This window comes from Elgaria multicarinata, chromosome 7 (genome assembly GCF_023053635.1).
Source record: "Elgaria multicarinata webbii isolate HBS135686 ecotype San Diego chromosome 7, rElgMul1.1.pri, whole genome shotgun sequence".
In the NCBI taxonomy this organism is placed as follows: Eukaryota; Metazoa; Chordata; class Lepidosauria; order Squamata; family Anguidae; genus Elgaria; species Elgaria multicarinata.
This window is the reverse complement of record NC_086177.1, coordinates 102384022-102410947: the sequence shown is the minus strand read 5'-3', so window position 1 is coordinate 102410947 and position 26926 is coordinate 102384022. Positions and strand designations below refer to the sequence as shown.

Sequence of the window (26926 nt, the reverse complement as noted above, 5' to 3'; positions counted from 1 at the left end):
GGGACAGGACTGCATGTTATGCCTGACACAGAACTCCCACCAAAACTGGCATCCTTATATCCAACCTGAAAGGAGCATAGCTCAGTGGTAGGTGCATATATATTCCATACTTCCCATGCAGAAAATCTCAGTTTCAACCCCTTGCATCCCCCATTAAAAGGGTCAGGTGATACGAAGGAGAATCTAGGGAGTTATTATCAGTCAGAACAGACAGCATTGGCCTGATGGACAAATAGTCTAACCTAGTATGAAGCAGCTGCCTGCATTTCCTAGTAAAACAGGTAAGGCCACATAAACACCCACCTCACCTCACTCTTCTGGCTGCTTCTGCAGGACGATTTGCCTGCTGCTAATGAATTTGCTGATGTGGTGGCAGCAAAACCCCAGCAATTTTGCTTGAAAAGGTATGTGGGAATCATGCAGCCCTCAGTGGATGGAATTATTATTATTATTATTATTATTATTATTATTATTATTATTATTATTATTTTCATTTCTATACCTCACTATAGCCAAAGCTCTCTGGGCAGTTTACAACAATTTATAAGACAATAAAATAAAGCATTAAAAATGCACCATAAAATATATCATAAAGAGTTAAAATCCATTATTTAAAACAATTTAGAGAGCTAAAAACAGTTGCTATAAAACACTGTTTAGATGACAGGAATAAATGCCCTATCATATGCCATTAAATGCCTGGGACTGGCACCGAAAAGATGGGTATGTCGGTGCCAGGTGGGCCTCTGTGGAGAGCTCATTCCTCAGTGGTGGGGGGACACCACTGAGAAGGCCCTCTCCCTTGTTGCCATGTGGCCCTCCTGCCATCAGAAACTGCCCATCGCTGCTGGAAAACATAGGATCACTTCCCCTTTATTGTGCTGTTATCATATGGTCCGTTTTCCCACCAATGCTAACCAAGGATGTGGAACAAGGCATAACATGATTATGGCACAAGATAAGTGATCCTACACGTTACGAGGGAGCAGTGAAGAATTTGAAAAGTGAAGATCACTTTTTTCAGCAGCAGGCCTGTGTCAGACCGCCCTCAGGAAAACAAAGTTGTCTGAAGACATCCGTGGCATGATGGGATACTGAGCTATGAAAATTCTGATTTCTCAAACCAGGGTATCACTCGATCCTGCCACATGTTGTCCCCTCTTCATAACCATCAGATTTCCCTGGGTTACCACTTCTTGCGGACTTCAACATTGTGGATTGGAGAAAACCATCCCTGCTTTACTTAGCAGGAATCAGCTAAATGATTCAGATATTATATAGCATTGTTCAACCCATGCCAGGAATCACAGAACCAGAGACACTGACATCAGTTCAATGCTCACCCCACCCCGAACCTTCATTTGCATTAAGAAAATCTAGATTAATTTGGTTTTGTTATTTTACTAAGAAAATGCAACATTTATTTCATTGTTTATTGAACTGTAAGCATAATCTCCAGTGATGAATAATGGGGGGGTAATGGTTCATGCAAGAGTTTGTTATCCCATTCTAAGTTAGGTCATGTTGGACTGGGCTCCTGCCACTTGAACCAGAAAGTACAGAGTGAGATTTCACCGAATCTGAGAAGCAAGGCAGCACCAGATCAGGCATCCTTAGCTGCCTTAGACCAAAGGAACAAACCTAACCTGGAGGTTCCTATAGAAGGCAGATTTGTACACGTGACCTGTCCAGCCTCTAGTGATGTGATGCCTAACCTGACTCAGTGGTGGAGCCAGGCTGAACCTCTGCTTGGCACATCACAAAGTTCCAGGTTCAGGACCTGGGGATAAGCTCCAGTCCTAACTGACAGGTACTCCAGCCTAATTGTAACAGTGAAAAAATATAAGGGAAGGAGATTGATTGATTGATTGATTGAATTTTTATACCACCCAATAGCCAAACTTATGGTCTATTGCATGGGTGGGCAACTTGTGGCACTCCAGATGTTGTTGGATTGTGACTCCCATGATACGCACCATAGGCTATGCTGGCTAGGGATGATGGGAATTGCAGTCCAACAATATCTGGAAGTCCACAAATTGTCCAGCTCAGGTTAATTGGTTAGGGATTGGTTCTACATTTAGGAAATAGAAACCAAAGGCACAGTTACAAGATGGGGGATACTTGGCTCAGCAATACTACAAATGAGAAGGATCTTGGAATTGTTGTAGATCGCAAGCTGAATATGAGCCAACAGTGCGATATGGCTGCAAGAAAGGCCAATGCTATTTTGGGCTGCATTAATAGAAGTATAGCTTCCAAATCACGTGAGGTACTGGTTCCTCTCTATTCAGCCCTGGTTAGGCCTCATCTAGAGTATTGCATCCAGTTCTGGGCTCCACAGTTCAAGAAGGACACAGTCAAGCTGGAGCATGTTCAGAGGAGGGCAACCAGGGTGATCAGGGGTCTGGAAACAAAGCCTTATGAAGAGAGAGTGAAAGAACTGGGCATGTTTAGCCTGGAGAAGAGAAGATTGAGGGGAGACATGATAGCACTCTTCAAATACTTAAAAGGTTGTGACACAGAGGAGGGCCAGGATCTCTTCTTGATCCTCCCAGAGTGCAGGACACGGAATAACGGGCTCAAGTTAAAGGAAGCCAGAGGCCTTCAAGAGGCAGCTGGACAACCATCTGTCAGGGATGCTTTAGGGTGGATTCCTGCATTGAGCAGGGGGTTGGACTTGTAGGCCCCTTGTAGGCCCCTTCCAACTCTGCTATTCTATGATTCTATGAAACCTGGAGTGGATTCACCACCTCACTGACATCGGAGCCACCAGCCTCCACTGCCCGGGATGGTGTTTCTTAAAACAACAACAACCTGAAACACATATAAGTTAAAAAAACTTACTTTCCAAAATAGCCAAACCACCTCTAGGCATTTCACAAGGTGTATCCCTTCATTGTGACTTTCATTGCCTTCAGTTTAGTCACCCCAGTGTTTCTGTAGCAACATCTCCCTCGAATTTGAGTGGCATAACCTGTCAGTTTTTGAATTTTTAATGTAGCCGATGATATGACAAAGCAAGCTTAGTAAAGGCTGTGTGATGGATGGGCTGGCTTTTGCTTCCCTGGTGAAGATACTTTAGAAGGCCCTTCACACCATGTTTCATCTGACAGGATTCTTCTACATATACATTAAAATGACAACCAAAAAAAACACACCCCAGGAAGCTAATTAATTTACTGGATCTTCTTGCTAATTTCCCAGAGGCCTCATGAAAACTGTCTTGCTCTCTTTGCAGACCTGTCAAATGAGACTAAAGCTAATCCCCCCCTCTTTGTATACTGTTTTCTATTTCAGTACTCCCAAATGAGGGACGAAGTGTTCAAATCGAACTTGGTGTGCGCATTCATTGTCCTCGTGTTTATCACCGCAATCCAAAGTTTGCTACCTTCTTCAAGGTAAATGCAAAGGCCTCCGTAGAACAGTATTGCAGAGAACTATCTGAATTCTGAATAGCTTCCTTCCTTCCTTCCTTCCTTCCTTCTATGCTATTGGTGTCCTTGGGACTTTCTAAATGACAAGAGGTCCTGCTCTGAGGACATTACAAATTCAATGCAAGGGAGTCAAGTATTAGGATGACCATATGGAAAGGAGGACAGGGCTCCTCTATCTTTAAAGGTTGTATGGAAAAGAGAATTTCAGCAGGCATCATTTGTATGCTTGCAGCACCTGGTGAAATGTCTTCATCACAGGAGTTAAAGCTGCAGGAGCCCTGCCTTCTTTTTTTATCTGATCATGAAAGGCAGAACTCCTGCAGCTTTAACCATTGTGATGAAGAGGGGATTTCACCAGGTGCTGCATGCATACAAATGACACCAGGGTGACCATATGAAAAGGAGGACAGTGCTCCTATATCTTTAACAGTTGTATCGAAAAGTAAATTTCAGCAGGTGTCATTTGTATATATGGGGAATCTGGGAAAATTTCCTCGTCATCACAGCAGTTAAAGCTGCAGGTGCCCTGCCCTCTTTTAAATCTGGTCACTCTAGTATAGCTCCTGCAGCTTTAACTGTTGTGATGAAGAGATAATTTCACTGGGTTCTACATATATAGAAATGACACCTGCTGAAATTCCCTTTCTGTAGATAAAGTTTAATACCCAAACAAAAACCATTTGCTGCAAATTCCAAAAAAATTCAAATCTTGATTATATAAGCAACAAACCTCTGTTTAAAAGTTTGGATTGATAAAGGTGTTGTATTCCATGTCTGCTTGTTTTTTCAAATATAATTTAAATTGTATTAATTTCATTAATTGTAGCTCCTGAGGAAGGATTACAACTAATCCGAAATGTTGAGCCATTTGTATACAAACAAGAATTATTAAAGATTTTAACTAAACTCAACAGCAACAGAGCCAGTCTCTTATTCTGCATCTGTTCAGTGGTGCCTCTTTTCCCTGCCAACCACACATGCACCCTAAATGACACCTGCTGAAATTCCCTTTTCAATACAACTGTTAAAGATACAGGAGCCCTGTCCTCCTTTTCCATATGGTCACCCTACAAGAATGGAGAGAGAAGGAGTCAGGGTAAATGGGGGGGCGGATATGCTCCCCTCTCAATTACCTGTTTTTAAGCTTGGTTGATGGATGGCAGGGCTAAACAACCTGGACTCCTCCAAATGTCTTGGCCTACACCTCCCATCAGCCTTAGCATATGAGACACTGTGAGAGAAGTGAGCAAGAGAACATTAATTGAATGACATACAGTCAAGTCATCACAGGTGTGCTGGATTATTATTTTTTTCACTGTCGCTGTAAAATGGGAGTGTTGCACCTTAGGCCCGTGGGCTAAATTCAGTAGGGTGACCATATGAAAAGGAGGACAGGGCTCCTGCATCTTTAACAGTAAAGTGGAAATGGGAATTTCAGCAGGTGTCAATTGAAGAGGGTAAAATTCCCTCTTCGTCACAACAGTTAAAGCTACACTAGCTATAGTAGAGTGGCCAGATACAAAAGAAGGCAGGTCTTCTGCAGCTTTAACTGTTGTGATGAAGAAGGAATTTCACCCTCTTCAATTGACACCTGCTGAAATTCCCTTTTCTACATTACTGTTAAAGCTACAGGAGCCCTGTCCTCCTTTTCATATGGTCACCCTAAAATTCAGCCCACGTGGAGTCCTAATCCAGCTATCCACAGTTCCCTCGGTGGCCTCACCTCAGTTCCCCTAACTCCCAATCACTTAGTGGCTTCCTTACTTTTGTGCATTCCCCCCTCCCCTTCTAAAACATTGAAATGCTTCTTCTTAGCTCCTGGCAATAAGTGCTTCAAGCTAAAATATGTTGGCATTTGGGGCTCCACCCACCACTGGGAAGCCGCATCGAAGAACTTCTCCAAAACTGGATTCAATCCTTGGGGCAGAATCCATTAGGGGGGGGGGGAGGTATTCCAATTCCCTTCCGCAAGCGGAGAATCCGGCCCATTGCATTGTGTAAGCAGGACCCACCACTTCTGCAAGGGAGATTCAGTATATCCCAGTGGAATATCCCAAGTGGAAATGGTTGTTTCTGGGAGGAGGCTCACATCAGGCTCTCTTAAGTGAGCTCTGACAGCTTACCTCCTTCCAGAAATTTATTTATTTATTTATTTATTTATTTATTTATTTATTTATTGCACTTATATACCACTCCCATAGCCAGGGCTCTCTGGGCGGTTTACAGAAATTCTAAAATTGAGATAAAAACGAGTATACAAAATTTAAAATTCTAAAACACAAAACATACACACATAAAGCATTAAAAAACGTTTTAAAAAATGAGTGTTTTGGCTCGTTTTGGGTTGCCCTGGAAGTACTAAGCTGCGGTGGGGACCAGTTGCAAAGCATAATTGGCAGAAAAGAATTGGCAGGAGCGTAAGCGGTACGTTGGATTCTGCCCTCAGGTTCAACAAGGTTCAACACACACTCCGCTGCAAAAGCAGGGGAAAGCTGTGTTTCGTTCACTTTAGGGTAAGCATATGGAAAGGAGGGCAGGGCTCCTGGATCTTTAACAGTTGTAGAGCAAAGGGAATTTCAGCAGGTGTCATTTGTATGCACGCAGCACCTGGTGATATTCCTTCTTCATCACAACAGTTAAAGCTGCAGGTGCCCTGCCCTCTTTTAAATCTGGTCACTCTGGTATAGCTCCTGCAGCTTTAACTGTTGTGATGAAGAGGGAATTTCACCAGGTGCTGCATACACAAATGACACCTACTAAAATCCCCTTTTCTCTACAACTGTTAGATACAGGAGCCCTGTCCTCTTTTCCATACGGTCACCCTAAGTCATTTCTAACTGTATCTTGTTCTCCTTCCTCAGGCTGATTCCAATGATCGTTCAGTTTTCGATCCTGATTATGCTGCACTCAGCTCTTGTGTTGATCACCACGGCAGAAGATTATAAATGTTTGCCCCTTGTGCTCCGGAAAACTTGCTGCTGGATAAACGAGACCTACTTGGCCCGAAACGTCATCATCTTTGCCTCAATTATGATTAATTTTCTGGGAGCCATCATCAATATTGTAAGCATCAGAGGCAAGGAGGAAAAGGTCCATGTGTGCACTGAGTGAGGTGGGAGAGAAAGAGAGAGAGGGGAAAAGAATTTGTGAATTATTAAGACGGATAGTTTTCTCAGCCACAGTAGCTGCTGGCAAATGCTTTTATGTACCAGGGAGGATTTAAATGTAGCCCCACCAAAAGTCAGAGCTGTCAAGCATCAGGGTATTCAGTCAGCTGTTTAAGGAAGTGCAGGATCATATATAGGCTGATTTGTCTCATGTGAAGATAATCTCCCTTTAAAGAAAAATCCTTGCATCTCTGTTTGGCGCAATATATCGCTCTTTCCAGCTACATACGATCAGCTCCGATGATATAGCTCAGCTTTCCCCAACCTGGTGACTATGGGATGAGTTGCTCACCCCCTCAAGCACCCCCTCAGCCAGCCATGCTGGGAGAAGTAGTCCAACAACAACTCCCATCTTGGGGTTGTGGTGTACATATAAGTGAAAATGTCAACCCAGGGCCTTGCTAGATGACGGAGTAACCCGGTGCGAACCCCGGGCCAGCCCCTGTGTGTCCAGATGATGCACAGGGGATCCTGGGCTCAGGCAGGAATAACCCTCCCTTGGCCTGGGATAACCAGCACTGGTTGTAACCAGCACTGAGCCCGAGACCGCGGGCGTGTAGCCCATTCCACCGCTTTTCCCGGCTACCACATTTACTCGCGAGTAGCCGGGAAAAGCGGTGGGTGGCGTGCAGTGCTCCACAGGACCACTGTGGCCATTAGAGCAGGGTAGGGAGATGGGGAGGATGGGGGGGAAACTGGAGCCAGGGGGATGGGGGGGAAACTGGAGCCAGGGGGATGGGGGGATCGGAGATCGGGGGGGATGGGGGGATCGGAGATTGAGGGGCATGGGGGCAACGGAGATTGAGGGCGGGCAGGCGGGGGGTCATGGCCAGGGGGGGAATCGGGGGCAGGTGGCGGGGAACCCTTTTTTAAAAAAACAAAACAAAAAACCACCTACTTTTGCCGATGGTGCGCTCCTGCACACCCGGCCCTTTAAGAAAGAAACAAAATGGAGGATGCGATGGGGCTTTCCTGTAGCCCGTCACATCTGACGTCTGGAGTGGAGCAATGGCCCATGCTACTTGTAGCGTGGGCTCACCGCTCCCCGAGCACGGATTCCCAGGTAAGTCTAGCAAGGTCCCCAGTGTGTGGTTGCTGTAAAGAATGCAGACTCTATGTTATGCATTATTAGAGAAGGAATTGAGAGTAAAACTGCCAGTATCACAGTGCCTTCATACAAATATATTCTAAGTGACCAGCATGGCTCTTCTTATGTGCTGGCAGGTACCAGATTGGGGGAGGCTGACACAGCTTCTCAAGGACTAATGTAAAGAAATTCAAAACAGATTATATTAACAAAGGGAAACCTCATTCATTGCTACATTCTTGAACTTCCAGTGTCTTTCACTGCCTATGTTTTAGGGATGTGCTCCGCTTCTAATCGGACCGGAGAAGCAGGAGCGGAGCGGGGGGCTTCGCCTGCCCTTAAGGCGGAGGCGAAGAGGATTGGGGGGCCGGCGGAGTGTGGCGAAGAGGATCGAGGTGAAGGTGGATCCTTCGCCTCGATCCGGAGCTCTGCCGGAAAGGTAAGTGGGGTTTACCGGGCCCTGCCGCTGTCGCCCATGCGGCGACGGCGGCAGGACCCGATAACCCCCCTCCCCGCCCTCCTCTCCCTTACCTGCCTCCGTCCGCGGTCCGTCAGCATCTTCAATTGAGCCCGTGGTTCCAGCAGGAAGTCTGGGCCGCTTGCAGCCCAGACTTCCTGGTGGAACCGCGGGCTCAATTGAAGACGGCAATGGACCACAGACGGAGGCAGGTAAGGTCCCCCTCTCCCTTGGTCCCTTACCGGGCTCTGCCGCCGTCACCGCATGGGCGGCGATGGTGGCAGGGCCCGGTAAACCCCCCCCCACCCTCCTCTCCCTTACCTGCCTCCATCCGCGGTCCGTCAGTGTCTTCAATTGAGCCCGTGGTTCCAGCAGGAAGTCTGGGCCGCTTACGGCCAAGACTTCCTGGTGGAACTGCGGGCTCAATTGAAGACAGCAACGGACCACGGACGGAGGCAGGTAAGGTCCCCCTCTCCCTTGGTCCCTTACTGGGCTCTGCTGCCGTCGCCGCATGGGCAGCGATGGCGGCAAGGCCCGGTAACACACCCCCCCGCCCTCCTCTCCCTTACCTGCCTCCGTCCGCGGTCCGTCAGCGTCTTCAATTGAGCCCGTGGTTCCAGCAGGAAGTCTGGGCCGCTTATGGCCCAGACTTCCTGGTGGAACCGCGGGCTCAATTGAAGACAGCAACGGACCACGGACGGAGGCAGGTAAGGTCCCCCTCTCCCTTGGTCCCTTACCGGGCTCTGCCGCCGTCGCCGCATGGGCGGCGATGGCGGCAGGGCCCGGTAACCCCCCCTATGGGGGGGGGACGGAGCTCCGATCCGGATCCGGAGCTCCGAGCGGAGCAGAGTGGGCATAGGCGGAGTGGGGGCGGGGCGGAGCAGCCCGATCCGAAAATGGCGGATCTGAAAGTGAAGCGGAGTGGGGGGGTCCGTGCACACCCCTACTATGTTTCACTTTCTTCAGAGGGAAAGGCTGCAATCCCGCTAAAATTAGATGCTAATTTGAGCATGTGTCTGCTACAGAAAACTAGGGCAACATCTCTGCACTTCTCATGAGCTCAGAGACTAGAAGTCAGAGGGCCTTACATCATTCATCAAACACTTCTTCCTCCTCTTCCATTTCCTCTTCCTGCTGATGAACAGAGAAGACCAGCCCAGTGGTGCCATTAACTTTCTCTTCTTCTTTATCCACAGCTCTGGTGTGATTTTGACAAACCGATGCCCTTTAAGAATCAGACATTCAACTCTTCTGTATATTTTGCAGATATTTGCTCCTACCCAGAGGTAATTCTGAACCTTAACAAAACGCCACATTCACTGCGACTATACCATTGATCCAAAGTTCCATGAGCGGGGATAGACTGCATGGAGGTTAACACTGGCAGGGCTAACCCCGACATTGAAATGAGTGAGGACATTTTTGAATTTCCCCAGGCAAGAAAGAGTTCCTAGATTAGGCTGTAGAAAAGAAAAAGTTGGTTTTAAATAGTCAAGTAATTTCCATTTCAAAGTGTTGCAATAACCTCTTAGAGGTACAATCCTATGCATGTTGAGACAGAAAAGAAGTCCTACAACTCCCAGCATCCCCCAGTTGACACTGCTGCCTGGGGAATGCTGGGAGTTGTAGGACTTCTTTTCCGTCCCAACATGCACAGGATTTTACCCTGAATTGTTGTTCTAGGATGAATGCACCAAAATTTCATTTCCATTCATCTAACATGGGGCTTTGCTAAATGAGGGGTTAGCCTGGGCTGATACCCGGAATCGCCACTGTGCGTCCAGATGATGCACAAGGGATCCCAGGTTTAGGCAGGGGTCAACCCTCCCTTAACCCGGGGTAATGGGCTCCACTTGTAGCCTGGTATTTCCGCAGTCCCAGGCTGAGCCTGGGACCATGGAAGGTCTAGCCCGTTCCACGGCTTTTCCTGGCTATGTGGCTTACTCACACATAGCCGGGAGAAGCCGCGCACGGGGCAAGGGGAGATCGCAGCCAGGGGGGAGATCAGGGGCAAGGGGGAGATCGGGGGCAGGGGGGAGATCGGGGGCAGGGGGAGCAGGGAAACCTTTTTTTAAAAAAAAAAACCTCACCTTTGTCGATTGTGAGCTCCTACGCACCTGGCCCTTTAAAAATGAAAAAAAAATGGCGGACGCGATGAGGCTTTCCTTTAGCCCATTGCGTCTGATGTATAGACTGGGGCGACAGCCTGCGCTAGCTGCAGCGCAGGCTCGCCCCTCCTCCTGACTGGACTTTCAGGTAGGTCTAGCAAAGGCCTTAGTCTTCCCCAACCTGGTGTCCTCTTCCAGCTGTTCTGGACTAGAATGCCCATCAGCAGTAGCCAGCATTGGCCAATGGTCAGGGATTATGGAGATGTACCAGCTTGGGGAAGCCTGATTCAACTTATTAAGCATTTTATGTAGCCAATGCCTAGGATGTCTTACAGCAGGTGTAGGCATTTTTTAGGGGTCTGAAAGCTTTTCAAAACATACACCCAGATCCTCCATGGGTCGCACTCCTCTTGCCATATTCCAGGAAAAAAAATGGCCGCTTTAGGCTTCCATATCTCCCAAACTCTATAGCAATTTTGTTTTGTGCTTTTAATATGATGCTGGTCATAGACAGTAACAATAAAGATTGATTGATGATTGATTGATTGATTGATTGATATGGAAAATACCGGCTCACAGGGAGAAGCGGGTGGCTGTGGCCACTCACGGACCACCCACCGAGCAATCCAGGTGAGTCCGTCCGTGTTTAGTCAGTGCTGAATGCTGAAATTGTTTTTTTTTCTCCCAATCTCCTTCACTAAGTATTTCGTCTTCACTGGTATCCTGGCAATGGTGACCTGTGCCGTGTTTCTCCGACTGAATTCCGTCCTCAAGTTGGCGGTGCTGCTCATTATGATTGCAATCTACTGCTTCCTGACTGAGACCATTTATGCTTCCCTGTTTCTACGCTACGATGATATCAATCACAACGGCGAGTAAGTGTTTAATGCGGCTTAAATGTCTCGTGGTTTTATGGGCCCAACAGGGAGAATCGTTAATGACACTGAATAATTTTTCTCTTCCAAGCTAGGATTCCCTGGACAGAGCACATGCACGTAGCAAGGACATTATCCTTCCAAATTATTTATGTTGCAACCCATTGCAGTGCTTACAGTACTCTTTGACTCTGATCCAATCTGTTGTGTCTCTCCAACAAATTTGTTCCCAGGCTGTATGCCTTCCCCCAACCAGATCTGGCTTTCTTGCTGCCTGAAGCAGAATTTGTGCCACCGCCACCATGTGTAACTATCGCCCTGCTTACCTTTGCTCCTGTACCAGCTGCAAGGCTCTTAGCCAAGACCTTGTGAGACACAGCTGAGATCTCATGGGACACGGCTGAGATTCCGTGAAATCTCATGGGACACGGCCGTGATCTCATGAGAGCAGCAACCCAGTGGCTCACAAATGCCATGATGGCAGAATGGCCACCAAGGCACTCTAGCACAATTGTTGGAGATGGCAGTGGACTCTCCTGGCTGGGGCACAGGGTAGGACAGAGGAGGTGATAACAAGGTTGGAGCCAGGCAGGCCTCATTGGGGAAGATTTTTCCACAATTGGGGGTCATCACCGAGAAGGCCCTCTCCCTTGTTGCTGTTTTATGAGCCTCCCTCGTAAGAGGCACCAGGAGGAGGACTTTAAATGATGAGCATAGTATACAGGTAGCTTCATGCCATGAGAAGCACTCCACCAGGAATTGCGGTCTTGAGTCATGTAAGGCTTTATAGATCAAAACCAGGACCTTGAATTGGGCTTGGAAACATACAGCAGCCAATACAAGCAGGCCAGAATAGGTGTTATATGTTCAGACCTTCTTGTTCCTGTTATCAATCTGGCCATCACATTTTGCACTAGCAGCAGCTTCTGAACTGTCTTCAAAGGCAGCCCCATGTAGACTGCATCCCATTTACAATGGAGTCCACTTGCAATGCCTTTCCACTCCATTAAGTTATAATATACATCCACGAAGACAATGCAAATGTAAATTATGGCATTTATGTAATGCACAGAACAGTGCTTACAAATTATCAAGTAAATGTCTTTAAAAATATTAGGGATGTGCTCCGCTTCTAATTGGACCGGCGAATTAGAAGCGGAGCGGTGTGCTTTGCCTCCCCTTAAAGTGGAGGTGAAGAGGATTGGGGGGCCGGTGGAGCGTTGCGAAGAGGATCGAGGTGAAGGAGGATCCTTCACCTTGATCCGGAGCTCCACAAGAAAGGTAAGTGGGGTTTACCGGGCCCTGCCACTGTCGCTGTCGCCCATGCGGCGACAGCGGCAGGGCCCAGTAAAAACCCCTCCCTCCTCTCCCTTACCTTTGTCCGTCCGCGGTCCCTCGGCTTCTTCAATTGAGCCCGCGGCTCAACCAGGAAGTCTAGGCCGCACGGCCTAGACTTCCTGGTTGAGCCACAGGCTCAATTGAAGAAGCCGAGGGACTGTGGACGGACACAGGTAAGGGAGAGGAGGGAGGGGGGCCTTACTTGGCGCCACTCCCCTCCACTGCAGAGCTCCGATTCGGAGCCGGAGCTCCGCGGCAAAGAGGAGCGGACTATGGGCAGAGCGGCGCGGAGCGGGCCGATCCGAAATTTTTGGATCGGCCCGCGGGGCGGAGCGGGGGGGTCCGTGCACACCCCTAAAAAAATCCCCTTAAATTTGAGATGAACTGAATTTAAGATTGGAAAAAAAAGAAATTAAAAGAAGTCAAAATGGACAGTTTTGTCCTTCCCTTAGATTTCTCCCCAGTATGTTATTTTTCTACTTTCAGGGAGTTAATTGATGGGGGGGGGGGGGGTTTCATCCTGGAATACCATCTTCACTCCCTCCCACATGTATTCTGTTGCTCGAAGCAGTGCAGTCCAAGAAACACTTTACCATTCCATTGAGCGTATATTGTATATAAACAAGCCCTTATACAACCGCCCTTTCTTATGGCTTCAAATAACAACGGTAAAAATAGCCTTGAAAAATAGAGAACCATACCTGAGTCATCTCATATCTAGACAAGATAATTCCTTAGTGGTGCCGGAAATATCTCATCAGCTGGAAACGGATGGAGCAGAAACGAATGAGGGCGGCCTTATTATGCATCCCCAAATCGGAAAGCAATAGCACAGCTGCTGTGATGTGTCAATCTTTGACCGTTATTGCTGTCAGAAAGCGGTCTCTGTCACTTGTCGTCTAGGCTGTGGCATGGAAATGAGGATGGGCTGCAGACATCAGGTGCAAAAGTTTGAGAGAAGCTAAAGCCTTCCCCACCCACCCCAGAGTGGAGTATATCATACCGTGAAAGCTGAAAAATGACAGCCTTAGTTCAAGGTAGAAGATTTCACTTAGAGAAATAGTTTGCCTTTTCCTGCACCACGGAACCCTACGCTGTGACTTTTAGTTTTATGGCAAAGTTCGATGGGGGCCCCAACACATCCTTTCATATCCTAAACCAGGGATGGGCAAGGTGTGGCCTGCACACTGTATGTGGCCCCCAGAACCCTCCCCAAAATATTTAACTGGTTTCCATAACAACTGTGGAGCACCCAAAGGATTAGTGTTAGCTTCAAAACAAACTAAATTTAACCATTGTAGTGCTCTGTAGCACTATGGAACAATTTGCCATATAATTTTCTGGTCCTTTTGTGGGGCACGTCCCACAGACTGTGGCCCATAATGGGGGCCAGGGGGTGAAAATGGTCCTCAGTTGTCCCAAGTCTGCCCACCCTTCCTAAGCCATACCCTGTTGACCACTCCCTTCCCACCAAACGTACCTGGTGGGAAAGACAATGGGGCAGCAGCAAGATTTCTCAAAGTCTCCCTCCCTGGCACCTAGAATGGTGCAACGTCAACGTCCCAGGCACTAGGGAGCCTAGGAAATGTCACATTCCCCAAGCTGCCTGTCCATGAACCTTGTTGCTACCAGGTACATTTGAGGGAAGGGAAAGGGACCACCGGGCATTCATTGTCTGTGGGATCCATTCATAATGCATGTTGTATAACAGATGAAGTGAGAACTTCAGATTGGGATCAGCCATCAGCTGGTTGGCCACTGTGTGAACAGAATGTTGGACTAGATGGATGCTTGGTCTGACCCAACAGGGCTGTCTTAATCACAGTAACAAAATTAGGGATGTGTGAGGAATCCACTGTGCCAATTTTCTGGGTGGATTTCTCCAACCACCCAGAGATGGGCATGGACTGGACGCAATTTGTGTTCCGTTAGCTGTACATTTCCAGACGTATGATGCCTGCAGAATAGGAAAAATGTATCCACAAAATGCACACATTTGTAAAAAAAAATGTGTTAAAAGAAAAACTTACATATTTTTATTGTAACACACACAGACACACACACACACACACACACACACACACACACACACACACACACACTTAGGCCTTAGCTAGACTTAAGGATTATCCAGGCAAATGGAGGGGTTGTCCCTTCCTGTTCCCGGGATCCCCTGTGTGTCATTTGCATGCACAGGGATGATCCCATGACAATCCCTGGATATAGGCCGGGTCTAGCCATGGTCACACATTCACTGCCAGCAGTGGAGACCCAATGAGTTGGTTTACTGCAAAATAAATAAATAAGTGGAGTTGCTTAGCATCATTATTAGGACCTGAGTAATAGAGTGACCAGATGCAAAAGGGATACAGGGCTCCTGCACTATTAACAGTGGTGGAGAAGAAGGAATTGCAGCAATTGTCACTTGTCTTGCAAGCCACATCTGCTGAAATGTCTAGTTCTACAGCACTCTTTATAGCACAGGAGGCCTGCCCCCTTTATTTTTTGCATCTGGCCATTCTATAGGCATGGCTAGAGTAAGCCTCAGAAAATTCAGTAGGATGTACTGTAAATTTGGTCCTTTTTAACCTCAGGACCTACACCAAATGGGTCCGAAGCACCCCAGTGGGTAACCAGTATTAATCCAAATAGACAAACATTTAATCCCAGCCGATAAGCATCACCACAGATATGACTGTAAATAAGAATCTATTTATTGTAAAAATTGCAAAATTAAACAAATTGGCATGGTGGTTATATAAGTATACAATCTCTCTCTATCTCTGGTTACAAGAAAAGAGAGCAAAATGTAAATATCAGATTAAGTACAAGAACTGCAATTGCAAAAGCAGGTATTACAAATTTAGCTAATAAGATAACAGCTTGAGCTTCTAGCATTATTATGACTTGTCATTATCCGCTTCTGTTTACTATTTGTAGTTTAAAGCTAAACTAAAGTCTTTCAACTATACTAAAACATAATAGTCAACCTTCTCTATGCTTTCTCTTAGCTTACTATCTGAATCTAAAAGCTATGCTAAAGTTCTTCTAGGCATGTAAAGAGTAAAAGTAAATTCAGAGAACTTCTAAGACTTGGAAATAACTCCAAGTTCCAGCTTCTGAAACTAAATCCAAGTCTTAGAGGCTAATGGTCCCAACTTTCAGGAAAATACTCTGAGTCCCAACTTCTAAAATGGTAAAGAGATTCATAATTATCCAGCTCCGTCAAGTTCCAGTCCGAGGTGAAGTTGAAGAGAAAATAAAAAATTCCAAACTTACAGCTCCACTACCTGTGCTTTTATACACTTGTTCTGGTTCAAAGGTGGGGGTCAATGAGTGATGAGACCACCATCTTCCAATCATAATTGGCATGAATACGTGATTATACCACCCATTCACCAATTAGAAGTTAGGTGTCTCCTCCTTTCCAATGTTTCACATGTTATACTCATGGGGTCTAGAAACCATGGCTGCCATCTGGGTGCCTTATCTTGATTGGTGTATTAATATCTATCATATCTTCTTTGAACTCGTGCTCCTCTTCGGACATATTAGGTCATGTCCCAGGTGTCCTGTTTGCTCAGTACTGTCGCTTCTCATGCCCAACTTCGAGTGAGGACATTTCTTATCAGCAGGTGCTACCACAAGATTTCAAAACAACTTCCCCTCCTAGTGGACACCATCTGAGCATGCTCCGCTTGCTGCCAGCAAACTCACATACTCTCTCAGCATACTGTGGCCTTGGCCAAACTCTGAGAAGCCGCATTTTAAAATGTCCACTGTGGTGTGTGTTTTTCCTTTCTTCAAAGACAGTCCTGCACATCTGAGCTAAAGTCGTAGTTATTGGTATAACATTGATTAGCATAGAATCAGACTTCAAGGTCTTCATGTCCATGGCTCAGGAGTCTGGAATATACTTCTGGGGCTATGTCAGATATGAGTCTGGGGTCCTTTTAGGGGTTCTTCTTGTAGATCTCCCCAAAACCCTCACTCAAGCCACCCCATTCCAGATCAGATCATCCATATCTCACTTGAAGTAGCCTTCTTCTTGCAGCATAATTTAACCCTTTTAGCACCAGATTAACATGTACAATCAAATGTGCATGGGATTGTGGCTTTGGTGAAATAATCATCAAAGCTTTGGTGATTTGGTCTTGCATCCTTGTGCTGAAACAGAAGAGGGTAAGTTCCACTCAGGGTGGAGGACACTTACTATTGTGCAGTCTAAATGTAAAACAGCCTCCAGTGTAGTACTGAAGTTCAATGAGGAATGTGGAGAAGCTTCAAAAACAAGGAACTAAAACTGTGATCCTGTGCCCACTTACTTGAGAATAACCCTACTGAGTAACCTACAAGTTAAGACGGAATAAATTGGGATTGTGGCTCACATATTCAGGAATCTATCAGTATAATTTTTCAGAGCATATGTTTACAGTAATGTAATGTAATCTTCATTTTATTTATCTTTGCTCATATATATATTTACAGTGAATCTTCTGCAAGGCAAAAATGTGAGTTAAAAAAGAAAGAAAGATAAATCACCATTCTTTCTTTGGATGATTCATAGCTTTCTAGTGTCATAACTAACACAGACAGATCAATAATCATGTTTTACTTGAACTTTTGCTCTTCCTGTTCTTTCTCCTTCTCTTTTTTTTTCTCTTTTTAGCACAGACTTTCTGGGGACTAAGGAAGCTTCACTGCTCCTCATGGCCATGTTTCTGCTAGCCGTGTTTTACCATGGCCAACAGGTAACTCAAAGTCTCCTTTTTTATTTATTTATTTATTTATTTATTTCATGTTCTCCCCTAAAAGCTGAAAAGATCTCTGGTGTTGCCCCAGCGATTGCCTGCCAATTATGGCTGCCATTTGGATGAAATATTGCAATACCACCCAAGAGAATGTTGTGACCTTCAATAATTGGGCATCTAACTAATCTTAAAGACAGAATGATTAAGAAGAGCACATAATGGTGTGGCGGTGTGCATTCTTCACAAAATTCTATATATACATATATAGGAAATCCAGTTTCCCGTCTTTCTGCCTCACTTTTCCAACTTTCCACAGCACTCCATTATGACCAAAACTCAAAACCAGTGGTGTAGTGGAGTCAGAACACAGAGGGTCAAAGGAACGGGGCATTTTTATGAGCAGGGATCCTGAAATCATCTGCCACATCCCACCCCCCTGAGGCTTCCCTGTTCCCTCTGAGGCCATAGCTAGACCTAAGGTTTATCCCTGGATCGTCCAGGGGTCAAACCTGTTCATCTAGGTGACACACAGGGGATCCAGTGCTCAGGCAGGGGTGAACCCTGGATGATCCCAGGATAAACCTTAGGTCAAGCTGTGGCCTGAGTTGAGCTGCAATTCTTACATTGGCTGGGCAAGGGCAGGGGGTGGGAGATGGATTTCCCCACAATATATTCTTGTGTGCGATTTCTGTTGCAATGCAAGTATTTTCCCTTGTAAAGACCCATTGGCTTTACAAAAGACCTCCTGGTGGAGGCGAAAACTGCTAGAAGTGATTTGTTGGTATGGCTCAACACTGCTGCCTGCTTCATTTGGGGACAGATCTTGTGGAACTGGCTGTGGCGGTTGACATGATGAGTGCCAGCACTTCCAAATTTACCAGTGCCCAAAGGTGGGACTACGATGCCAATATGGGCTGGTTGTAAATAGGCTGCACTGTGGCACATAGTTGTGGCTGATCTGCCTTCTGCCTCTGACATCGCAGGGAGGGGGCTTTATCTCTATGGAAACTGTGACCACATTCCTCCTTTTCTCCTATATTAATGAATAATGACCATTCCTTCTATATGGAAGAATAAAACCCTCGCACATGGACAACATAGTGGAACAATGTGTTTGACGTGGGGATATGCTTACTCCTTTCTCTGCAGTCTGTTTTTCAGTTCAAAATTACCCACCCACCCAAAACACTCCCCTCAAAACCCAGTTTTTCTTCCCATGGGAAAATTTAACCATAATCTTTCTCCCGTTGGTGGAAAAGCATTTGGAGCAGGGAGGCATTTGTTAGTGGATAAACATCCTTAAAGAATCACCCCTCTAGGCATTTCTTTGAACCCATCCGTATGTAGCTGAGGAATGTCCTTTTTTTTTTTTTTACTCTCTTGAAAGCATGTGGGGCCCAATTCAGATCAGAACCAGTGCACTCTATTGTCTCAAATGGAGATCCCCTCCCACTATTTTTAATCCCATGGGATAGAAGGATGATTTTGGGAAGAAAATGAGGGGAGGTTTAACCCTCTCCTTGCAGAGTACAATGGTCCTGATCCACATTGGGTCCATGCATTATTACACAGGAGGAGGAACAATTCAGCTACATGCCATACACGTGTAATTTGGACTTCATGCTCAGCCTGTCCTGCCCTTTAGGTGGTGAATTGTTGCTTGTGCCTCCAGACCATTTTGTCAGCCACGGGGATGTTTGGAAGAAGGAGAGCAAAATAATATCTGTAATTCACAATGGGGATTGACAACAAGCATACGTCAAAGACCTCCCATTCTTGAACTACGGTCTGCCAGCAATTCTTTATAGTGTCCAATGATTTTTAATACACAATCCTGATGTTACACAGGCAAGCTTTTAAGTGAACAGGTCTTAGGGAAAGCCTGAAGTGACCAAGACTGTTTGTACATAATTAGATTTCTGCTAGATACATATCTCCTGCAGTCGATATGTCTGGAGGACAAGTTCTGCTAAGCCCTAAAAAGAGTAATAATAATAATTTTAAAAGAGTGCCATTAGCCATCTTTGGCGTTACTGTAAATCAGATACTTTTAGGCCAAAGACTTTTATGTAATGTAAAAGCAATGGCTTTAGGACCTGAACATGATATGCCTTTAAAAATCCTTTAATGGCTCTCTGGCTTTCAGAGGGACATTAAAACCACATTAGAAGAAAAAGCAACAAAAACATTTGTTCCATGCAAAAAAAAGAGGGACCTGTAAGCTTCTTTAAAGAGCAGATTGTGGCATTTTTTAAGGTTGGCCTGGAATATTGTGATATAATAATGTGATTAGTAGCTAGGTGCATATATTCTACAGAACCCTCCAATCCAATAGCACTGAGGACATCCCTGCACAATCATAGTGATGGCACCTAGTGCAAACCAAATCTTTGAGGTTCCCTGAAATCACTGTGACTTTGGGCCAAACTAAATGTGGTGCTTTTATAATGAAAATTGCAGGTATGTGTATGTGTCAGGGGGCTAATCCAGGATTGAGACCCTGATGTGAGCTAAAGAGCTTTAACCTAGTGTGACCATATGAGGGCAACCAGGATGATCAGGGGTCTGGAAACAAAGCCCTATGAAGAGAGACTGAAAGGACTGGGCATGTTTAGCCTGGAGAAGAGAAGATTGAGGGGAGCATGATAGCACTCTTCAAATACTTAAAAGGTTGTCACACAGAGGAGGGCCAAAATCTCTTCTCGATCCTCCCAGAGTGCAAGACACGGAATAACGGACTCAAGTTAAAGGAAGCCAGATTCCAGCTGGACATCAGGAAAAACCTCCTGACTGCTAGAGCAGTACGACAATGGAATCAGTTACCTAGGGAGGTTTTGGGCTCTCCCACACTAGAGTCATTCAAGAGGCAGCTGGACCACCATCTGTCAGGGATGCTTTAGGGTGGATTCCCGCATTGAGCAGGGGGTTGGACTCGATGGCCTTGTAGGCCCCTTCCAACTCTCCTATTCTATGATTCTATGATTCTATGAAAAGAAGACAGGGCTCCTGTATCTTTAACACTTGCATAGAAAACGGAATTTCAGCAGGTGTCATTTGTATTAGGGATGTGCTCCGCTTCTAATCGGACCGGAGAAGCAGGAGCGGAGCGGGGGGCTTAGCCTGCCCTTAAGGCGGAGGCGAAGAGGATTGGGGGGCCGGCGGAGCGTGGCGAAGAGGATCGAGGTGAAGGCGGATCCTTCGCCTCGATCCAGAGCTCCGCCGGAAAGGTAAGTGGGGTTTACCGGGCCCTGCCGCTGTCGCTGTCGCCTATGCGGCGATGGCGGCAGGGCCTGGTAACCCCCCTCCCTGCCCTCCTCTCCCTTACCTGCCTCCGTCCGTGGTCCGTTGGCGTCTTCAATTTAGCCCGTGGTTCCACCAGGAAGCCTTGGCCGCTTGCGGGCCAGACTTCCTGGTGGAACCGCGGGCTCAGTTGAAGATGGCGACGGACCACGGACGGAGGCAGGTAAGGTCCCCCTCTCCCTTGGTCCTTTACCGGGCTCTGCCGCTGGGACTGCCTTGAGTCTTGGTGCGCGTATGTATCCCTGGACAAGCTATCATGGTGGCGAGATTGAGGTTTCTAAAGTGCAAATTGACGGAGCTATGGAAAGGGATGTGAATGGGGTGCCCGGTTTTCATAAATTCCCAAAAAATTAGGGGATGATGGGACTGCCTTGAGTCTTGGCGTGCGTGTGCACCCCTGGATAAGCTTTCATGGTGGCGAGTTTGAGATTTTTAACGTGCAAATTGACGGAGCTATGGAAAGGGGTGTGAATGGGGTGCCCGGTTTTCATAAATTCCCAAAAAATCAGGGAATGATGGGATTGCCTTGAGTCTTGGCGTGCGTGTGTATACCTCCATGAGGTGTCATGGTGCCAAACTTGAGGTTTCTAACTTGAACAGAAAAAAAGTTGTATACTTTTTTATCTTAATGCAAGCCTATGGGGGGGGGGGGGAAAGGAGCTCCGATCCGGATCCAGAGCTCCGAGCGGAGCGGAGTGGACATACGCGGAGAGGGGGCGGGGCGGAGCGGCCCGATCCGCAAATCGCGGATCTGGAAGTGAAGCGGAGCGGGGGGTCCGTGCACACCCCTAATTTGTATATATGGGGAACCTGGTGAAATTCTTTATGCATCACAATAGTTAAAGGTGCAGGAGCTATCCTAGAGTGAGCAGATTTAAAAGAGGGCAGGGCACCTGCAGCTTTAACTGTTGTGACGAAGAGGAAATTTCACCAGGTTCTCCATATATACAAATAACACCTGCTGAAATTCCCTTTTCAATACAACTGTATCTTTGGTCACCCTATTTAACCCTTTGCCTACCCCCACTCTGGATCACATATTCCCCCTTCTCTTACTAGTTGCATTTATTTATTTATTTATTTATTTTTGATGAGGGGAGAGCTCCCATTCTCTCCAAAGAGCAATGGGGGGGCAGTCTAGATCTGGACATCTGAACCACCTCTGGCTGTGTGACTGCCCTAAAGTATCCTTTGGATTCTCTTTGGCCAGCTGCATACAGAAAGCCGTCATATGAGATGCATCTGCGAAGGCTCACTTTCTTTAGCATGGGCTAAAAAGTGCCTAGATGGTGCCCATGTGAATTCAGGCAGTATCGAATCCCCGAATTCAAAGGAGAAATTGTTGGTGCCTTGACGTTTATAATTCATCACATTAGAATTGATTTCATGCTTTCGTCAATTTTATCTTTGATGAATATTCTCAGGGTCAAACTAGATGATAACTGAATTACGAAGTTCCCTGAAATCATGTCCTGCTAAACCTCTACCTTTCATTTACTCCAAAGTAAGCATGCAGGGCCCTGAGCTGGATTAGGACCACCATGCACAGGAAGGGGATGTTTACTATTTCCCTCCTCAGCTCTTCCCTCCCAACGTTCCTCTCCCTACCCAGTGCAGCAAATTTTAAAAAAGAGGAAACACCTTTATTGGTGCCAATGGAGGTTCTGATTTGCTTTCCTTTTTTTAGCTGCTACTACACAGGGAGGGCAATTTCTAAAAGGAACCAGCTGGTGGGGAGGAATCTCACCTTCACGTATGTGGTGGCCCCAATCTGGATCAGGCTTTGCATGCTTATTCTGGAGTAAATAAAAAGTAGAGAGGGGACTGGATGCTACTTCATTCGTGTAACGTGTGATTTGATTCTTAGATGTGGGCCAGTTTATTCTGTATTTTGATGGGGAAGATTTGCTAATGGCATCTTCACCTATATGCCATTAGATTTATGGAGAAGAGTAGGGGGTGGTCGAAATGTGTTCAGAGCCCTGCAGTGGCTGCCAATCAGCGCTGCATCAGTTATATGATGCAGCCACAGACTTGCAGCTACCAAGGGACTTTTCTGCTAAGCTGCACAGTTAAAACGTTGGGGACTTACCCTGACTTTTTCCCTGGGAGCGAGGTCACCCCAGCTCTTCCACTATCTGACCTCATTCTGTGGTCAATCTAGGGTGGAGGCAGTCCAGGTGGATGGCGACTAGCAATTGGTTGCCTGAAGCCAGGAAGAGGGCAGGGGGCATCTCCAGTACCCAGAGGACCTCCGGAAACCTAACACTCCCTCCTTGGCATGGGGATTAACCAGTGCAACCCTGCGGGAGTCAAACCGTGGACTTTAGGGGGAACAGTGCCATCAGGGCAGCCCCTAGCTGTAGGTGCCCAAACCTTCTTTACCGTCTGATTTTCTGCCAATTACAGCTTCATAACAGGAAGCAAGTGTTTAGGGGTCCCTCAAAGACTTGATGTGCGTCATTGGCTCCATTTATCAAAAATCTAGGATCTAAGAAGCATGACACTGTGTGTTATTTTTGTCCCTGTCACGTCATCTTTGCAGCTTGAATACACAGCAAGGCTGGACTTCCTGTGGCGTGGCCAAGCCAAAGAAGAAATCAATGAGATGAAGGAGCTAAGAGAGCACAACGAGAACATGCTACGCAATATCCTGCCAAGTCATGTTGCCCGTCACTTCTTGGAAAAGGACCGGGATAATGAAGTATGTCATATTTTGGTTCTGGTTTCACCTGATCACGGCCAGTACCTAAAGAAGGGGCTTCTCTTGGAACAGTGAGAACTTCTCTTCTGGTTTTTCTTCAGTGACGTTCTTGCTGCCAGAGTCAAACCACTAAAAAGGCTTGCCTCTTCAACAGCGGGAACTGCTGCAAAGAAAACATAAAGCAAAGCTCTCGTTCTCTTCTGCACACACATGCATATCTAGGTTGCTCCAAAATCTTACACGAATAATATCCATGCAACTAGAAAACCCAAATACCTTGACTGAAATGTACTAAGTCAGTGATGGAGAACGTCCACCCCATGGGCCTAATCTGGCCATGGAGATTCCTCATCCAGGTCATGGGGCCTTGGGCTCCCTCAGTGGGCCACTCCCCCTCCCCAAGCCCAAGCCCCCTGTCCTGGAGGATAGTGGGGGCTTGGGGAGAGACAAGGAGAGGAATTTTCTTGTTATCTTTGTGCAATCTCCCAGAGGAGAAGGCTGTCAATGGCTACTAGCCCTGATGGTTCTGTGCTTCCTCCAGTATTTGAGGCAGTAAGCCTGTGTGCACCAGTTGCTGGGGAACATGGGTGGGAGGGTGGTGTTGCACCGTATCCTGTTTTGTTGGTCCCTGGTCGACACCTGATGGCCACTGTGTGAACAGAGTGCTGGACGAGATGGACCCTTGGTCTGATCCAGCAGGGCTCTTCTTAGGTTCTCATGTAAAGCAATGCTGGATTTTGGGGTGGGAGGACAGGAGGGTGGCAATACAGCAAAGGGGACCACAGAAGGGTGGGAGGGGGAAATGGAATGGAATGGAATATTATGGAAGAGGGCATGGCTGGCTGACTAAGCACTATAAGAGCACCATAAATGGAATTGCAGGTCCACTTATATTCTGTGATGCTAGCAATTTTTAACTAAGCAATAAGAAGAAACCGGAATACAAGGAAAACCAGAAGATGGGTTCAGTGTGGTTTTTTTTATATATATATTTTTTATTAAACTTAAACATACATCAATACAGTAATAAAACAAAACAAAACAAAAAAATTTACAAATTAAAATCATAATACATGGAATTGAATAACCTATAACATTTCTAATTTAATATTTTGACATCATCTCATAACATAAAATGCACCCCACCCCACCCCGGGATCTATTCCTGTTTCCAGAATCTCATTGATTCTTCTGGAGGTGGTTTTCCACTCCCCTTAGATAATGCATATTCTAGGAACTGATTCCAAATTGCCTCAAAATCATTCATTTTTGTTATCCCTCTTCTTACTTTTATATTACATGTCAATTTATCATTTATAGCAATATCCCAAATCTCTTTATACCAATCTTCGACATGATAATCTCCTTGTACCTTCCAGTTCCTAGATATGATCAACCTTGCTGCTGTCAGCAAATTTGTTATCAGTTCTTTTGTTTCTTTATTACACTTTAATTCTCCATATAATGATAGCAATGCCACCATAGGTGTCTCTTCAATCTCCATTCCAACAATATCTTTTATCTCTTTAAACACCATTTTCCACAATTTTTGAACAAATTCACATTCCCACCACATATGTAAATACATTCCTTTTTTTTTTACATCCTCTCCAGCAATTTGTGATATTCAGAATATTCACTTATATTCTGTGATGCTGGCAATTTTTAACTAAGCAATGAGAGGAAACCGGAATACAAGGAAAACCAGAAGATGGGTTCAGTGTGTTTTTACCTGCAACATTCTCATGGCACAATATAGCCAAAGATATGGGTTACCCTATGGATGTTTGGGGAGCCCGTCCTGGAGGCAAGAGGCCTGGCATTTGATATCCTTTGGATCTCTTCCAACCCCATTCCAGCCCATGACACCATGCAATACAAAGAAGAGCAACACCTACACTGTTATGCTTAACCACATCTGTTCTCACTATGCAGGGTGCTCTGCTCATGGATTGCCATTTACAACTATTATTCTCAGACATGGTCTCTGATCTCTCCCTCTAATCCCTCTTCTCTCGAGCTTTTTCATTGAATAATCATACCTGCAGAGGATTTGTGAATTGGCTGTCTGGCTCAATCAGGTTTCAATGCAGTAAATGCTTGCCTACGTAAGAAGTTGAATTCCCTATTCTCTGAGGAACGGAGCAGGGGAAATTATGCTATGTCATGCAGACATTTGCTTAGGGCTTTCCATCTCAATACTTCCTGGTCGAAACCAGCAAAATGAGCAAAAATATTGTATAAGGTGAGTCTCCCTCTCCCTCTCTCTCTCTCTCTCCCTCTCCCTCTCTCCCTCTCCCTCCCTCCCTCCCTCTCTCTCTCTCTCTCTCTCTCTCTCTCAATTCATAGTATGATTTGGCCCATAGACATTGGTGCACTGATGGGGTGGTTAAAATGCAGCAGACACATGAGCAGATACTTAAGAACATAACGCAAGAAGAATCATGCCAGATCAGACCAAGGGTCCATCTAATCCAGCATTCTGATGACATAGAGGCCAACCAGCTGTCGATGGAACATGCACAAGCAGGACATGAGTGCAACAACACCCTCTCACCCATGTTCCCCGCAACTAATGAACATAAGCATACTTCCCCGATACTGGAGGTACCCTATAGCCAGCAGGACTAGTAGACACTGAAACCTTTCTACTCCATGAATTTTTTTCTAATCCCCTTTTAATGACATCTAAATTAGTGGCAATCACTGTAAACTTCATCCCACGTACCTTCTTCCCTTGGATTATCCCTGTAGTGCTAAGATTTCGCGGTTGTTGTTTTTGCTACCGGGCGACAGCGATCCTTTGCTTACCAGGAAGTGAGTTTAAGGGGGGGGGGAATGTAAAAAAAAAATCATAAAAAATCAGCAGATGACCCAATTCAATTCAAATTTGGTATGCTTAAAACTCTCCCTAATATCTATTACTGTGCCAATTTTGGTGTCTTTATCTTTAAAGCTTACGCAGATGCAAGCATTTGTTTAAAATCCTGCTCCTGCATAAAGTAGGGGCTAAATACGGTGAATCTTTTGGCTTTATTGCACAATTAAGGCAGGATGCATGGGAGTACTTCACAATCAAAGCAGATTATAAAGTGGAAAACTTCTGAGTCCTTTGCATGCAATTCGCAGTGATTGCACAGTATAACGCTGGTGTGATAAAGCTCTATATCTTGTGGTAGTGAGTTCTATAATCGTCACACCTTTTCCCAGGATACTCCATGCATTCCCTGCTCTCACACCCGCACCCCGAGACAGTCAGGATTCTGATTGGGTCTTTAGGGCTTTTCTTTCAAAGGGCATTTTTTTTTGGTAGGACTATCTCCATCTTCTGCTTGAATGGTGCATCTTTGGCTACCTAAGAATTTTCACTCAGAGAATGAGTTCAATATTAGTATGATATTGATATAGAAATAGAAATATATTCCTAAGGGCTATCAGCAGCTTTGGAGGTGATTTAGATCAGGAAATTGATGTGTAAGACAAGAACTAACCTCTCTACCTCAGCACCACTTAAATTCAGAGTTCCCTGTAGAGGCTTTAAAGTGAAAGAAAAATGGACATATTGGGAGATTGCATCATGGATCTTCTATATAACATGTGCTTTGTTCCTTAGAGGGTTAATGGATGAGTAAGTACCAAACATTTTCATAGAATCATAGAATAGCAGAGTTGGAAGGGGACTATTGCATCTAGTTTTGGGCT

The 26926-nt window shown here is 45.9% G+C and overlaps 1 protein-coding gene across 1 annotated transcript in view; it reads left to right on the top strand.

The window, feature by feature from the left end:
• ADCY8 (adenylate cyclase 8) overlaps positions 1-26926 on the top strand; it is a 135131-nt gene that overhangs the window by 93995 nt on the left and 14210 nt on the right. The window contains exons 9-14 of the mRNA XM_063131148.1: positions 3301-3401; positions 6299-6500; positions 9345-9434; positions 10959-11131; positions 17139-17220; positions 23066-23224. Of these exons, the coding sequence (XP_062987218.1) occupies positions 3301-3401; positions 6299-6500; positions 9345-9434; positions 10959-11131; positions 17139-17220; positions 23066-23224 (807 nt within the window). The remainder of the gene's footprint in view (positions 1-3300; positions 3402-6298; positions 6501-9344; positions 9435-10958; positions 11132-17138; positions 17221-23065; positions 23225-26926) is intronic.